The sequence below is a fragment of the Lissotriton helveticus genome, chromosome 5_1 (assembly GCF_964261635.1).
Source record: "Lissotriton helveticus chromosome 5_1, aLisHel1.1, whole genome shotgun sequence".
In the NCBI taxonomy this organism is placed as follows: Eukaryota; Metazoa; Chordata; class Amphibia; order Caudata; family Salamandridae; genus Lissotriton; species Lissotriton helveticus.
In genome coordinates, this window is record NC_136065.1 from 910,900,280 (window position 1) to 910,917,678 (window position 17,399).

The following is a 17,399-nucleotide window of genomic DNA, read 5'->3' on the forward strand; positions in this document are numbered from 1 at the left end:
TCATGCAGGAGATAGAGCAGCGCCATGATAGCACATTGCTGCAGTAATACAGACACACCTGGCGTACACATGATAGGAGATCATGGGATGGCAGCACGTGCACGCTCATATTCTCAGGCTACTGGGCTTCCACCAAATATGCAAGGCTGACGACTACTGATTGTAAAGTAGAATACTGGAAGTGACATGCCTGGGGTGAGGGTGGGGAGGGGTGAGGGTGGGGAGGGAGGAGGGTTGGGAGTTTTATTAGATTAGAATTGTTAAGATTCATGATGCGGCTATAGCTTGCGGATACTATTAAATAGGGGCGTGGCCAGCAGCATGACGGGCTAGGTCGTGCTTCTCCGGAGCTCCTGCTGGATGCCTCGCAATCCGACTTACTAACCGACCCAAACAACACAAAAACCGGAATCGGAGGTGCCCCTGACAGCCCTGACTTTGGGGGACGCGCCGGAGGGCGAATCTGGCCGCTGTGAACGGAGCGACGCCGGCTGGACGGTGATCCCCCTGGTATCCCGGAGGTCCGCAAGATGGCGGCGTGACCTAGGAGCCGTGAGCGGAGCCGATCGGGACTCCGTACCGGGACAGGCAGACGGCCTGTGGGACAGGGACACAGCTGCACGGACGGCCCGAGGGGGCGCACGCAAAGAACCGACCCTGCCGGGGGCTGCAAGGGGAGACAGTGAGCCCCGGTGAGAGACCCGCGCCTTTACCAACATGGCAGCGGCCCGACTCCGTGGGTCTGAGACTGTCCCGGAGCCCGTCGAGGAAGCTTGACCCGCGATACCCCTGAGGCGGGGGCGAGAAGGAGCGGGGCGGCACCGGGAGATTACGAACGTTGTGGAAGTGGTTCCCCCAGGCGGACGGGGCGATTCGCCGACCTAACCAATATGGCGGCCATCCACATCAGATAGTGTGGGAACACCGGCAGCTACCGCCCAAGCTAGACTCCGATCACCACTGAGGGGCGCCTACAGGTATCGGCTGAGGAGGGACTGGCCTAGCGGGGAGCAGACCACTGGCGAGCGGAAGCGCTAGGGAGTCCCTGAAGCGGGCGGAGGACGCCTGGGGGGCCACTGGGTGAGAGCGACCGGAGACGCGGGCCAGGCCACCTGGCTGGACTACTGCCTTGCATGAGGGGAGGCCCCTGGATCCCGCAGTGATCCTCAGGGCGGTGGCAGGCTTATCCGCCCCTGTGCTCGGTCTGGCTCCTGTCCCCTGAAGTTGGACTACTGACCGACGACCTTGAGGCGGCCAGTCCTCCAGGCTGCAGCTTGCCAGAGACGGTTGGCCCGGAGATCCAGTGCCACAAGCTGAGCCTTCCATCCCCTGCTGCACCTCCCCCCCCCCCAGCCTGCCTTCCTTCTGGGGGTGAGACACAGAATACACACCCCTAGGTGGTCGGGTGCGCCAAGCAGCCGCTGGGTCATCAGGAGCCGCCCAGGCTATCCCGCCGGTATCGGTGAGTCATGGGGAAGGGGGACAGGTTACCTAAAGTGCCCAAGCAGGGAACAATGGACAGCTTCACAGCACCGCGCACGGCTGCAGTGGGACCAGGCGAGACGTCTGGTACGCGATCCGACACTGCGCTACTAATGGAGGCCATCCAGGCATCCCGAACGGATATTCAGGAATCGAGAGCGGTACTGGAGGTGAAAATAGGGGAGGTGTGCTCTGAGGTGACACTTCTGCGACAGGACTTTCGGAACCTCTCTGACAGGGTTGGTGCCGCTGAGACGCGACTAGGTGAGGCGGAGAACTCTATCACCACCTTGCGCAAGGACATGGCGGAACTAAAAGCGTCTCACCGCCAACTGCTATGGAAGGTGGACGATGCCGAAAATAGAGCACGACGGAACAACCTCCGCTTCGTCGGCTTTAGGGAAGGGATCGAGAAAATGGACATGGTGTCCTTCCTGCGCACATGGCTCCTGGAGACGTTCCCTACAGTGCAGTTCTCCCCCTGCTTCATCATTGAGAGAGCACATAGGGCTCTTCTGGCGAAACCTCCGGAGGGAGCTCGACCACGACCAGTCATCGCGCGTTTTCTTAACTTCGCGGACAGGGACCTCATCCTCAGGGAGGCGAGGAAGATGGGAGAGATACGATTGGAAAACGCTCATATAATGGTCTTCCCGGACTATAGCCAAGAGGTGCAAAAACAACGCCGCGCTTTCGACTCCGTCAAAGCGAAACTCAGAGATCTACGGATCACATATATGCTCCTTTTCCCAGCCAAGCTCAAGGTGATCTATAAAGACCAGTCGCTTTTCTTCACTCACCCGGACGATGCATGGCAATGGCTGGAGGAACGCCCGATCCTGAACAGCAGGGACAGGGTCAGCAGAGACGTATCGGAGAGATCTCAAAATGGTGTAGCCCAATGGGACCTTCCTAAGACGCAAAGACAGAGAATTGCGTAGAAGTCGAGGAGACAATTCCAGGCGACACCGTACCATGGCAGGGATGTGAGACCCACGCGCAAGGGACGCTCGGCCTCGCCAGTCGGGACGGCCAGGACGGACTTCCTGTCCGCGAGGTTGCGTTCGCACACAAGATCGGAGAACGACGAGGAGGGAGATCTGACAGGACACACATCTGAAGAAGATTTGGGGGGGAGGAGGCCAATCCGTGCACCCGCGTGTGGAGGAGATCCGTGTGATGGAACAGGACGTCTCTGGACAATTGAGCGCACCGGAATCGGAGACACAGGACTCTAAATCGTGAATCACAGGGCTACGGATCATTGACTGGTGGTCGGGGAGGAGCGGACGCCTCCTATCAGCCACGTCCTCTGAACACATATGATACGGGTCATGGGAGTGGCATCCGGCCAGAGGACTGGAGAGCACGCAAGTTGACACGCTTCTTTGTTACACAAGTTCAAAAGTTATTTGACTCTTTGTTCCCTGGGTATTTAACAGGGAGGGTGTTTGTGGGTGGGCGACAGGCCTACTCCTGCGGAAAGTTATGTCCTGCGTAGGGACAGTACTGGAAGGGGAGGGAGGTGGGGAGGAGGGGAAGACAGGGAGTTATCTTGTTTGTTTAGAAGGAGTTCAAGGGGAAGAAAGTTGGGGGAAACACGTTTACACTGAACGAAGACAGCAGCACGCGCTACCTACACGCTTCACCTATACAGATCGGGGGTTGGGAGATGGTAGATCCTATGTGCACCAATGGCGAACACTGTAATCACTCCACAAGAGGGAAATAGGAGATTGAGCATCCTGACGTGGAACGTCAATGGGTTGGGAGCCAAAATCAAAAGAGGTCTAGTGAATGCCTACATTAAAAGGGTGGACCCAGACTTTACCTTTTTACAGGAAACGCACCTCAAGGGCAATCAGTGCGCCTTTATCGCTCGGGGGAGGCACAGGGTGTTAGCACATGCGGGATACACTTCGGACTCTAGAGGGGTGGCAGTCATTGTTAAAAAAACGTCCCCATTCTGCGTCGCACGCACCTGGCTAGACCCTCAGGGTACTTACGCGGGAGTGCAGGGAACCTGGAACAGGCGTACTTTTACGCTAGTCTCGGTTTATGCTCCGCCCAAACTACAACCCCGTACACTCACGGCGCTCACACACATACTCCTAGAAACTTCTGATACGATACAAGTAGTGGGAGGGGACTTTAACGATGTCATGCATACAGACAGGGACAGATCTGGTGGGGTGGCTAGGAGTGGACACCCAACTACACTCTACAGCAAGATGTCAGCCATAGGTCTCACAGACGTCTGGCGGTGGCTCCATCCAACACAACAAGCGTACTCATACTACTCAGGGGCACATGGTGTGTTTTCGAGACTTGATTACGTCTTTATGTCTCGCCAATACCTGAAGGCGGACGACATCGCAGAATACAGAGCCAGGGGTATATCGGACCACTCTCCGCTATTAGTTGGGGTGGGACAGACCCAGGGGAGGAATCCTGGATCGTGGCGCCTGGCGGCATGGGACTTACAGAACACGAACATACTCAGAGGCATCCGAGCTGACATTAAGGTGTACCTGGCCGAAAACATGGGCACGGTCGACTCTAGTGTTACCCTATGGGAAGCCATGAAACCGGTACTTAGGGATAGGATAAACTCTAGGTTGGGTGAGGAAAGACGGAAACTTCAGGCGGACGTGGCCGCATTGGAACAGGACATCCTAGAGAGAGAAAGGGACCACTTGGAGAGGGCGAACACCGAGACCCTCAGGAGGCTTCTGGACGTACAGAAACAATACAGGGAACTAGTGACCGACGAGGCGAAGACCCAATCCCTCGCCACGCTTCATAGGTTATACGACGTGGGGGACAAGTCAGGGAAGCTACTGGCTTGGCTCAGCAGGAAAGAAAGGGCGGAGAGATGGATAGATAGTGTTAGAACCATTTGGGGTCACCAGGTTAATACTGACACGGAGATCGCCGAAACGTTCGCCACACATTTTGAGGCGTTCTATGCGGCCCGAGATTTGGCAACACCAGAAGAGGCGCTCCGGTACCTCGACGGAACGCCCCTGCCGACCCTGCCACCCGAATCCATGGATGCCCTGGAGGCGGACATTTCGGTGGATGACATTACCGAGGCTCTCGCTAGAATGAGGCCCGGAAAAACCCCGGGCCCCAACGGTTTCCCGGCGGAATTTTTCAAGCGCACGGCGGACCTACTAACGCGGCACCTTAAGAGTCTCTTTGCTGGCGCCCTTGGACAAGGGGCACTGCCCCCAGACTTGACCAGGGCCACCATTGTCCCGATATACAAGGAGGGCAGACCGCGGGAGGAATGCGCCTCGTACCGACCCATCTCCCTCCTGAACACGGAGGTGAAGGTCCTAGCCACAATCTTGGCGGCCCGCCTGAGGACAGTCATCACGGGTCTGATACATATGGACCAGTCGGGTTTCCTACCGGACAGAGCCACTAAATTGAATCTCAGGCGAACCCATAATTGGCTACAGGAAGTCAGAGGCCGTAGCGACCCTCACTGGTTCCTGTCCCTCGGCGCTGAAAAGGCGTTCGACGCAGTGCATTGGCCCTTCCTCTTTGCGGTTCTAAGTAGGTTTGGTTTTGGGGCAAAGTTCATCCAATGGGTGCGACTCCTATACACGGCCCCGAAAGCCAGGGTGCGAGTCAACGGGACGCTGTCACGTGAGTTCCAGATTCAGAGAGGCACTCGACAAGGCTGCCCCCTGTCCCCCCTTTTGTTCACCCTTACGATAGAGGTGCTTGCCGCCAGGGTGCGACAAAACATGGCAATAACCGGCTTTAGGAGCAGTGCCACGGACCCGCAGTCTGAAAAAATCTCACTGTACGCAGACGATGTTCTGCTTTATGTCACTGAGCCGGAAGCCTCGATCCCGGAACTATTCCGAGAAATAGAACGATATGGTACTATGGCGGGACACAAAATTAACTGGCATAAATCGGTCCTCTACGACCCGAGGGGCCGGAACCACTGGGGTCCGATACCTGCCGACCTCCAGACTACCTCGGAGGGCTTCCAGTACCTCGGGATCTATATAACCACGGACGAGCCTCTTTCCTTCAGCAAGAATGTAGAACGGATCATACTGGCTGCGGTGGCGGATATGAACCGGTGGAGGCAGCTCCCGTTGACTCTCCTAGGCAGGGCGGCCATGTTTAAAATGGTCACACTGCCGAAATACCTATATGCTCTGCAAAACGAATACTACCCATTTCCAGCAGCGGTCTTTTGTAGGATACATGCAGATGTGCGCTCCTTCCTATGGCTAGGCAAGCATGTCAGAGTGGCCCTGTCGACGCTCCAGAGGCATCAGTACAGTGGGGGGATCTCGCTTCCCAATTTGGAGGCGTACTATTGGGCTGAACATCTTACACCAATAAATGATTGGCTCCATGCACCGGCCGATCACCCAACATACGCTCTGGAGAGAGCGAAATTGGCATCCAAACACTTACTATCGTATCTATATGGACCCTCTCGTAGTACTTCACTCCTCCCGGCGACAGCCCTGACGATAGCTGCCTGGACGAAGGCCAACCGTCGTATAGGTTGGGATAAAAGGCCTACACGACAGACTACACTGTGGCACTGCCAGTGGCTTATGGAACTCCACAATTTACGGGGCTTTCAGAGGTGGGACGACATGGGCATCTCCACTATAGGGGACGTAATAGCTAAGGGAGAGCTCAAATCGTTCCGGGTGCTTCAATCTGACTTTGGGCTCCACAACACGCAACACTTTAAATATCTACAACTACGCCACGCATGGAATGCCCAACACATTACACTCACAGACATTCCTGAGTATGCCCCCCTGGAAGGGCGGCTCCTTCAGGAACGGATTACAGAAAAGGCGGTCTCCCTGACATATAAAACACTAACTAACCATATGTTGGGTGATTTAGTAAAGTTGAGGGCTACTTGGGAGGCAGATGTGGGAACGATGGAGGATCTGGATTGGGACACGGTTCTGATGCATCCGCGGGAGGTTGCGATCAAATCCCGGTTACGTTTGATTCAGTTCAATATACTTCACAGACCTTACTATGACAGACAACGGCTGTGTAGAATGGGGAAAATAGAAGACCCAGGGTGTCTCAGGTGTCATAGCGAGGTGGGAGACTTCTTTCACACGGTATGGTCCTGTAGTGTCATACAAACATATTGGACCCAGATATTCAAAGAGCTGGAGGAGGTCCTAGAGGTCCCTATCCTACAGGACCCTACGATAGCGTTATTGGGCATGACCAATTAAGTAGATCTGACGCGCCCCCTCCTTATTTTCCTGGTCCTAGCATTGGTGGTGGCAAAAAGGGACATCGCAAAACATTGGGGGGTGCCGGATCCACCGTCCCTTGAGGAATGGAGGAGAGGGCTCGACCTCTACATGGCAGCGGAAAGGGTGACCTATAAGGCAAGGGGCTGTCCCAAAAAATTCCGCAGAGTGTGGTCCAAATGGAGACAATACCACGGGCTGGATGTGGGGTTGTGAGGGTGGGCTTCTTTGTCGGGGGTGGGATGGGTCAGCGGGGCACACAGGATGTTGACATTGACAAGTTGTAAATCATTTTTGTGTCAATGGGCTGACATGGGGCAAGGGAGACTTGTCACGTGGACAATGTAGTGTGCTAGGGGCACGGGCGAGAGGGGGAGCGGGAGGGTAGGGGCAGCTGCTACTAGGTTCTAGGTTCACAATTGGACGGAAAGGTTAAAACGTGTTTCTTGCTGTTTAAGGAGGGTGGGGGGGGGAGTTTTTTTAGTTCACGGAAAAGCTGAGGCGTGGAACGCTCTTTCATTGCTCAGAAATGTATGTGGGACGAGTCAAAGACACCCTATTAAATTCGCCGCCCGACCTCCGGAATGTGGGCTGAATGGCCGTGTGTCCACATGATAATGGGGTGAGGTACTATTTGTGTCTTATGTCAGAAATATCTGAGTGTTAGTCACCGATTCACAGAGATTCTGCAATAAAAACAAATTTGAAAAAAAAAAAAAAGAGGATACTGTTAAATAGGGAGGGATAGCCCCCTTTATTCAAGTCTAATTTTTTCTCAATTCAGATATTATGTGGTAATACGTCGATATGTGTAAGGGCTTTAAACATAGACCGTAGAATTGTATGATTGTAGGGACCTTTGAGATGGGTATTGCCAGGAATTGGCTTTCATAAGCTTCTAATGTTTTTAATCTGAAAACTTAATAAAGTTTTTTTTTTTTTTAAATGGGACTGTGGAAACTCAGAAGGACAGCACCTTGAATTGATAGTGTTGATCACATACAGTGAATTGAAAGTAGCAGCGTTGAGCGGAGTAAATGGGAATGTTGAAGAAGGCAACCTGCAGATTCAGAGCGGTCATGATGTTGCCTTGCTGTAGCAGTGGAAAAACAAACATCCTGTAGTGTCATATGGAATCACAGAGGATGCATTTGTTGAGGGAATGAGGTCAGGGACTGATCACCGAGAGTGAACGCTTCCTATCCTGGAAATGTAAGAGTGCTGGCTCTCTATACCCTTTGAGGAGAAACTCTTATACCTCTTTCTTGGAGAAAGGAAAGGTGTTCCGCACTCATGGTGTGTGCATGGGGTAGAATGTTTGGTGGGAGTGAAGAAGGTCTAGGCAATACCATGTTGTATAATCCCTAGAACCAAATAGTCTGAAGTGATTTCCTCCCAACACAGAGGAAATGTTGCAATCTCCCTAGAAAGATGATCTGTCATCAGGAGGGTGTGGCATGTCAGAGTTTTGAGGTGGAGCCTCTCTTGGTGGCAGTACCTCTGTCCCTGTTGGTTTTATTAACCAGACAGAAACCTGGCATGTAACCCCCGCCTCCTTCTTGGTGGTAGGCCTGCTGCAGCCCTTGATGTGAGGGGGGCTATGCAGGAAAAGCTGTCTTCACTACCCCATTATAATGCTGCCTGTCAAAGGAGCCCCTAATGGATAGCGTCCAGAGGGCAACCACAGATTTCATTTTTGCTGTGTCTTATTCTTTTTTCTAACATGTCATCTATCAGAGGGCCGAAGAGGTGTTTGCAGTCAAATGGTAGATTGATGAGGTGTTTTTGCAGCTCTTTTTAAGCACGGATATGCTAGGACATGAGAAATTATATAAAATAGCGAAACTGTTAACTCTTCTAGAGTATATCTAGATCCACACATGCTGCAAACATTATGTTCCAATAAGCAAAGAAAGCACACAGATTATAACAGTTTTTCTGATCATTTATGTATAATCTATAATCGTCCAAATGGAACAGGCGGCTCTCAGAAACAAGCACAACCTCTCATTCCTTGGCAACTAACCACACCCATACTCTGCTATCTACATCCATTTTAAAACGATCTGCCTAGACTGATTTGTAAGGTTTGATGTAGTAACATTGTAACCTTACTTAACCGGTGTGAGCATGCACATGTCAAATATCCACAATTATCTACCATTATAATCCTGAATGTATGTACCTGTTTTAATGCCTCAACCTCATCACTAGTAACACGTTTCTCAGATGAGGTATTTTTCAGCTTCCCTTCCGCCAGCTCAAGCTCAGTTTGAAGTTTGTCCACCTCTTTGATAACCTGGTCACGCTCGCTCATGATGAGGCGGTACTCATTGAACACCGAATCTCTCTCTTCCTTGGACTTCTCAGCATCCTTCACTGCCTTTAGCTGCATAGTCTTTAAACGGGTCACCTCTGTTTGCAAACGTTCCATCTCCCTCTGCAGTTCCCTATTCTGCAGTGTAACCTTGGTCATCTCCTGCTGTACTGAGTCGTACCTAACCAAGAAAGGAAAAAGCATCTTATTGGAACTGTAGATTATTCCCCATGTAGTTGGATTTATTTTTACAAAAGTTGCAAAACCCCCCCAAACAATAATAATATAATCAAAGTATAACGTCTGTAAAAATATCAATAATAATTACAGTCACCAACATTATTGTCTCTACCATAAGAACACAAATAAGCTACTATTTAATTGTTAAGCAACAACAGAAAGAATACATTGAAAAACAAGTTGAGAATTTTACTCATGAATGAGAGGGAAAAACAAGGGTAGGTCGTTGAGAAAATAAAGGGACATTTATTGAAGAAAGAACGAAGGAAACATTCTTCCAAAGATGTAAACAGACAAGATTAAACCAGTAATCTGGGTGGGAAAACCATGCCAGAGGACGAGTAAGCGAAATGAATGGTGCAAGGAATGCTAAGAGTGGGACAAACAATAGGATAACTAAGAAGGTGTTAGTGGTGAAATAACAGGTGGAGGTGGTTAGATGAATGTGTGGTATGAATGGCTGGTGTGGTGTGATATGCCATCTATCGTAAACACCTTCTCAAGGAGGAGGAGTATTGCTGCTGGAAGTGAATTGCTGTATCCCTTTGTTTCATTAATGTATCCATTTGTTTCTGTAGGCACCGGTTCTCCTCCTCCACTTGCTCCAGACGACTCAAGTCAGTGTTGTGTGTAGCTATCTTCTCATTGTACCGTTTCCTTAGTGCTTCATAGTCCTTTTTGATCACCTCCAACTTGTCCATTGCTGTATCGTAGAGCTTGTTGAGGATCTCTGAGGAGCCATTCTGTTTCATAACCTAAAGAAATACAACAATTTAAGTCATTAGTGATGAAAAATAACCAGTTGCACCAGTCTTCTCTGACAAATTAGGTTTTCTCATTTCTTACATTTAATACAGACACTCAAATGGAGTAAGCACAGACATAAGTTATGCGCTCTGATTATTGTTGTATGCCTTAGCGAGCACGTAATACTGGTCCCGAAGAAAGCCATGCTGATCCCTTGGGCTTCTAGACATTTTAGCTGAAACATGTCCACCAAAACAGAGGATGTGAGAGGTCATTGCCTTCTCGGAGCACATCCACTACCGCTTTTAATCTTTGTCCAAGGTTACTATTATTAAATATACCTCACTGGCTGGTAACCTGGAGACAATTTTAATGTACCTTTTATTCACTTAAGCAATACCACAAAAAATAAAAACGCTCCGCTGTAATCAGGTGTTGTAGCACACCCTCGATGCGCTAGGTATCTAGGGTGGGATCCCAATGATGAAGCATGCCACCAACTAGTTTAGTGGGTGAGGGGGTCTTTTAAGAAAACCTAAAAGTCTGCTTTTTCACAAGGACGTGTGAAGGACATCTCAAGAAGACAGACAAACAAAGTATGGTAGCGGTTCGCTTTTCTTTGAGGAGTACATTTATGAGGGAAGGAAAGCAGGCTCTCATCTCACTCTATATTTTTTTTTATCCTTTTGGTTTTCAGTTGTGCATTGCATCACCTAGTCAATGGCTAGGTTGAACAGTAATGCTGAAATCGCGCATCTCACACCAGTCTTGACTTTGAAGCCATCCTCACAATCTCCCACCTTGCAAGTAAAATTATCAAAAAAGCTCTTGATGAGAAATATCTGCTGCGGTATGCCACAGGTTGTCAGTATACACCAAAAGCAGGGATAGTGTTAAAGGCTTTCTCAGAATCAATGAAGTTGAAGGAAAGTGTATCTGCCACTCTATGCACTGCCCTATATAGTTGAGTAGAGTAAGCAGCTGATCAACACTCCCTCAGCCTGTTCTTTTCGTAACAGCTTGTCCACCGCTTCAGAAATGCTCTGTCTAGTGATTTTTTGGTGGGATTTTCCTCAGGAGTGACAGAAAGTTGATTCCACACTAGTAGTTACGTTGATTTATGCTCCCTTCTTTGGAATCTTGATGATGATCCATTGGTTCCAGTCATTTGATACGTTCCTTCTCTTCCAAATCTATGTAAACAGTGGTTGGAGGATCTTGACTGATGTGCCTGGGTGTACCGTGGACATTTCTGCATTACGGGTTTCTTGGCCAGGAGCGTTACTGTTCTTGAGAAATCTGATGGCAGTGGCAATTTCATCTTTCTGTTGTGGGGCTGTGTTCACATCCAAGTCTGTCTCTGCTTCTTGGATGTCTGCTTTGTTATCCAGTCTTAAGAAACTACACTGTCTCCTGTTTCAAAAGAGATGCCAGTTCAAGATGCTGACCCTGCCTTTAAAGCCCTGCAAAATGAAGGAACAGCATACATCAACAAATGCATGACCTTCCTTCAGTTTCCCTCTCCCTCAAAGACACCCCATGGATCCGCCAACCAAACAGCAGAGGATGCTCCTTCTCGTACCAAGGCTTGGAACAACCTCCCCCTGCACCTCAGATCTGCACCGTCACTCCAGCAATTAAGAAGATAACTAAAGACCTGAATTTTTGAATGATCAAACCTCCATGCAGCAGCCAACAGCTCCAGTGCCTCGAGACCCTCACGGGTGATCAGCTGAGCTAAAAAAATGTCTAATTGATTGCTAGTTGGTACTGGTCTGTTCGAAATTTATTTGAAAAACGCGTCCAAGTGTGCTTTCTGCTCTTTCTCGGTTATAACTAGTCTGCCTATCTTGTCTATGATAGGAGTGTTATATGTTGCATGAGATTTACCACCTTGTGATCTTGAAGACCCTTCCCCGCGCTCCACAATTGGCTGCCTCCTCTGCTTGGCTGGCAAGATTATCCATTTACGCTGGCTTGTTTGCTCTTGTCATTCTTTTGACTGCTCATTTTGCTTCTAAGATAAAACCACAATACCCACAGGCAAATCTCTGAATTTAAAAATATAGAAATGGTTTCTTATCCTGAAACAATGTGACAGGGTACTCACTAGGTTGTCAAGTCGAGACACACACTGATGTACAAAAGCAGAACCTTAGAATGGACAGTCATTTAAATCACAAAATAAAGCAAAAGGCTGCAAAAAGTGCATTAAAAGAGTGCAATTTAGCAGACTAGGTACTCTAACGAATCCTAACATTCTCCAAACTTCAATCAGTTCTGCAGAAAAATCAATAAATAAATAAAAAAAAGAAGAAGATGCTCTACCTGCTGCTGCTGGTTGCGAAGATCAGTTATTTCTTTCTGACTTTCCGCATGCAGCCTCTTCAGTTCTTCACTGGACTGCTGGAGATGGTTGTGTTCACGAAGCAATTGTACATTTTTCATTTTTAGAGAGTCTGTGTCGTCTTTCAGCTGAGAATGGTCACTCAGTAGTCGACTGTGCAATGTGCTAGAAGGAATCAAAATACACAGGACTTGTTTTAGACAAATTTATCACCGATTTCAACAGACCCTATTGCACAAGTACCTCCATCAATTTATTTCTCATGAATGGCGCTTCTACAAGCCTGGACCACTATCAATATGGAAACCATTACTTAGAAATTACATTAATGTCAATTTAAAGTCTATTCTGAAACACCTGTATCCTTGTATAGCACCCTGTGGGTTTCAAGAGTGTGTGGAAGTTTCTGCTAAAGGCAATATTAAATATGTTAATGCCTGGCAAATTTCCAGGTTCCCATTTTACAGATAGGTGCATCACTCTTAATGGCACCTGTGGGTACTTTTCCTCTATTAGATACCCTTTCATAGAATGGTACTTTTAGTCCCTTTGTACTATTTGGCAATATAGGACACTGCCTATCCTGTAAGGAACTGCTTTTAAGATAACTGGCCAGTGCAAATGGATACATAGTTTAAGGTTATCTAATTCAATGTCAATATATCTTATTAAATCTCAACAACTATTTCCATTTGTGATCCAGCTAGCTCCGACAGGGCAAAGAATGGTGACAGAATTTCAATGTTCCTGGAATTCTAATTGTCTCTTTAGGTGGGAATATCCTAGCACATTGAAACAATGAAACAGTCAAAGCTAAAACACAGGAATCTCACATTTGAAATAACCACACTTGGAGAGTTTCTGAATGTCCTTACTTGCTGCCAAAGTACCTTCATTATCTATTTATGAAAGCACTAACATACTTTCTATGTGAGGTACTTTTTTACCACTTACTGATAAAAATCTGCCTCCTTAGCAACCTCTTCACATCTTTTCAGTGTTTTGGTGTGCTGGTTCTGCAGGGATTGTAGGTCGGACATGGCCTTTGTACACTGTACTTTCAACCGTTCATAGTCGGGGCTGGGTTTTAATACAGGCCTTTGATAAACAGAAAAAAAATGTCCTTGGTCAGGAGTCATTCAAAAAAGATATCCAACAATTCACACAATAACAAATGCATTTCAGCCAACAAACAAAACATGATTAACTCTTTGTAGAATCATTAGCAGATAAATAGGCTTTGCTTTAAGTAAGGAACAGTTACAATATTCAGGGAAAATAATTTATGAAAAAAGGAAAGGAAAACACTAATAACACTGACAGAATTACTCCTTACATTCATCCAATGGAAGGACAAGAAGTATTTTTTTTACAGATTTTTGTTGAAAACTTGGTTCTCATTGCAAATATTTGTATAAAACATGAATCCAACCAAAAAACAATACACAATTGGTTCCTAACAAGGTTACACACAACAATCAAAAAAAGATACATAACAGAGGTTCTGTATATTAACAAGTTCAGAATGCAGTATATGCTTCCTCTTGATTTGCCAAAGCAGAGCGGCGACGGTGTTTCGACCTTATAGATTCCTCAGGTCATCATCAGGACATAAAATAAACATTTGGGAGCAACCATCAAACTCAATTTGTAATGTACTGTCTTAATCAATGGCAGGTCAGGAAATAATATTTCCCAGGCCAACTATATCTTTAATGGTCTCAGGGAACCACTGTTCTGCCACCGATGGTGCTAGAGGGCGCACGAGCAGCATGGCCGCCATACTGTGAGGCTCCTGCTGCCTGGAATCCAATATCCGTCTAATATCCTTTAAATCTGGACAGAACACGCATCTCAGGGCACCTACATGTGCAGTAAGGGTTTGCCTAGCTCCGGTCCAAATTTGAGCCGCGTCCTGTCCCGCACTCCGGAGATACGCGCCTCGGAACCTGCTGCCGAGACAGACCCTGGTTCTACACGGGTCACAGAGGACGGCAGGCTGCTGCGGGCGAGGCCGGGGATTGCCACGCGGGGTGCAGGCCGCACTGCCTACACCTACTGTGGCGAAGGAGGAGCCCGGAGGCCGAGCGCGGTAAGGCGGCTATCACCGCTGAAATATTACCTGCATCTGCAGAGGTACACGAGAGGGCGAAACCGGCTGCTCCCGTGGAAGCGTTTGCTCTGCCTGTGCTGGGGGGATGGTATGCCTCCCTAACGCTGCCTAGCGCTACTCGTTGAACCGCTACCGAAGCGCTGCTGAGCGCCGAATGAAGGGCTGACTGCTGGTGTGCGCCGCTTGTGGCGCTCCTACACTGTTTGCTGACATGTGGTGACTTAGTACGCGCTAAGAGACCTGCGCCTGGACAGAGGCTATCTATACTACGAAGACCAGCGCTGCATAACGGGCTCACCCCCCCCCGGCCAGGCGCCATAACCACCTGCTTCTGCCAAACGCTGCCCAGCCTTCTCTCTTAAGGTGTCTGAAGAGACTGAGGCCTCAGATCTTGGAGACATATCTCTGCCAGGGCCCAGGAGGAACACTACCTTGAACAGCAAGACGCAATTGCGGCGCTATTTACAAGGTCCCCCATCTGTGGTGACAGGCAGACAAGCACGGCCGCACGCTAGCTACGAGGGGCTAGATACCAGTAGGGAAGCACGACTAGGACTGCTGGCCTAGGGCCTGGTGAAGAGGAACTGCTAGAATGCCCATTGAGTTCCCGGACGCCTTTGACGATCCTTTGTTCCCTGCCTTAGCAATACTGTTGACGACTGCGGACGGGCTACGCACTGGTGGTTGTGGACCTCTCAGTGGTTGCAGCATCATGGGGAAACCAGACAGCCTAAGCTCAACTTCGAGGCTGCGGCGAAAAAAGGGCCTAAGGCGAATTCGGATGATGCAGAAGCAGAAGGAGCTAACAGACCAGGTCCTGGCGAGCCATCCTCGGACCTTGACATGAAGCAAATCTTGCAAGAAATGAGACAGGGATTTGCCACAGTCGTTGATAAGGTAGACCGCATGTCCTCGAGGCTGGATGCACTGGTGCACAAAGTTGATAAGCATGAAGAGCAGCTTACGGAGGCCGAACAGCGTATTTCTGAGAATGAAGACACCACTGCAGGCCATACGACCCAGTTAGCACGAATGGAGAATTTGTTGCAGGTTATTGCTGCAAAAAACGAAGATTTGGAAGCCCGCAGTAGGCGCAATAACATCCGGGTCACGGGTGTGCCGGAATCCACCGACACCGGACGCATGGAGGACTACATTGAGAAGCTGCTCCTGACATCTATTGGTGCCGAGGCTTTCTCCACGCAGCTGATTGTGGAGCGCGCACACCGGTCTCTTGGGCCCCGGCCAAAACCAGGCGCACCTCCGAGACCCATCATCGCAAGGCTATTAAATTATCGTGACCGCGATGTGGCGCTGCGCGCACCAAACAAGACCTGGTGTACAATGAAGTGTCCTTTTCAATCTTCCCGGACTTCACTCCAATGGTGCAAGCGGAAAGGCGTAAATTTATAGACGTGAAAAATAAGTTGCGCGCAGCACAGATTGACTATGCGTTATTATACCCGGCAAAACTACGTATGACGCACCAGGGAAAGCAAAGATTTTTTACAAACCCACAGCATGCCGAAGATTACATACGCTCGCTGAAGAGACCGCACCGGGGAGGTAATGGACGCTGGGAGGCGCACCGAGATGCTGTCCGTACCGACGACGAAGAGGACTGATCTCTGTGACTGGTCTGTTGTCAGCCTAGGCAAGACGCAGCTGGGCTGAGTCAAGGACTTCAGCGTTATGCTGGGGCTGGGACTAAATGCTGCCTGTGACAAAGGATTAATTGCTGTTCATCCAGTGGTAACGTATTCCAGGCCCCACTGCCCTCCCTCGTAAAAGCCTATCGAACGCACAGGGCCTTGGGCCTGGGGAGAGGGCAGCGTTGGTGTTGCTCTCTAGATTGTCCCCCTGCGGGTGTTCCCCGATATTGTTCCTGTACTGTTTGGGGAAATACTTTTGGTATTATTTTGAGATATGAATGTTCCATTGTTTGGGAATAGGGGCGGTGGGGGGGGGGGGGGGGGGGGTAAAGTATGCTGGCAAGTTGGGGATGCTTCAGTGGGAGGGGGTGGATTTGAGAGGAATGTGCTGCATGATGATTAAAAGACATGGATGACTGCTATGAAGATTGGGGAGGGACTAAGGGTCAGAATGGGAGGGGCGGGGGGTAGGAGCTATTCTTATGGTGCATTCGAAACATACACACTCGAGAACTGACCATTTCTACAACAAATGCGTTACATGGAAGCTGGGACACAACAACACTTATGTACCACTATTGGACAATACAACGGGACGTGCTATGATCAGGTGGTTTTCGTGGGTAGGACAGACGAGCATGCTCCCTTATAATTGTGACACATGCGACCCATGGCAGGCACTGATTTCATTTCAACATTATCACATGGAATGTTCGGGGGCTAGGAGACCCGCGGAAGCGGCGACAGGTGCTATCGTACCTAGACCGACATGCTGTACACGTTGCCTTTCTACAGGAAACGCACTTCAAACCCAACACCAACCACACTTTTGCCAGTAGGTGGGCGGCTCATACAGCCTTTTCCTCCTATTCGACCTATGCTAGAGGTACCGCAATCCTTATTAAAAAAGGCACGCCATTCACTTTGGTGGGCGGCAAACAAGACGCTCAGGGACAATATTGTATCCTATGAGGGAGGCTGGGAGACATGGCGGTTACCATGATATGTAGCTATGGACCCAATACTGATGATCCTAACTACTTCACTGAGCTATGGGCCAATATCATGAGCACAAGCCCAGATCCCATAATATGGGGCGGTGATTTTAATGTGACGCACGACCCTGCCATCGATCGGTCGCACCGGCCTCCCATCACTATACTAAAGCAAGGGCTGAACTGCACACCCTGATCGTGGAATATACCCTGATTGATACATGGAGACACTTTAC

At 49.3% G+C, this 17,399-nt stretch overlaps 1 protein-coding gene across 5 annotated transcripts in view; it reads right to left on the reverse strand.

Moving 5' to 3' along the window:
* The window catches only part of DLG5 (discs large MAGUK scaffold protein 5), a 957,981-nt gene that overhangs the window by 804,743 nt on the left and 135,839 nt on the right, over positions 1-17,399 (reverse strand). For all 5 annotated transcript variants that reach the window (XM_078643375.1, XM_078643374.1, XM_078643372.1 and 2 more), the window contains exons 4-7: positions 13,358-13,501; positions 12,385-12,568; positions 9,805-10,064; positions 8,938-9,250 (exon numbers count right to left, since the gene is read on the reverse strand). In XM_078643375.1, the coding sequence (XP_078499501.1) occupies positions 8,938-9,250; positions 9,805-10,064; positions 12,385-12,568; positions 13,358-13,501 (901 nt within the window). The remainder of the gene's footprint in view (positions 1-8,937; positions 9,251-9,804; positions 10,065-12,384; positions 12,569-13,357; positions 13,502-17,399) is intronic.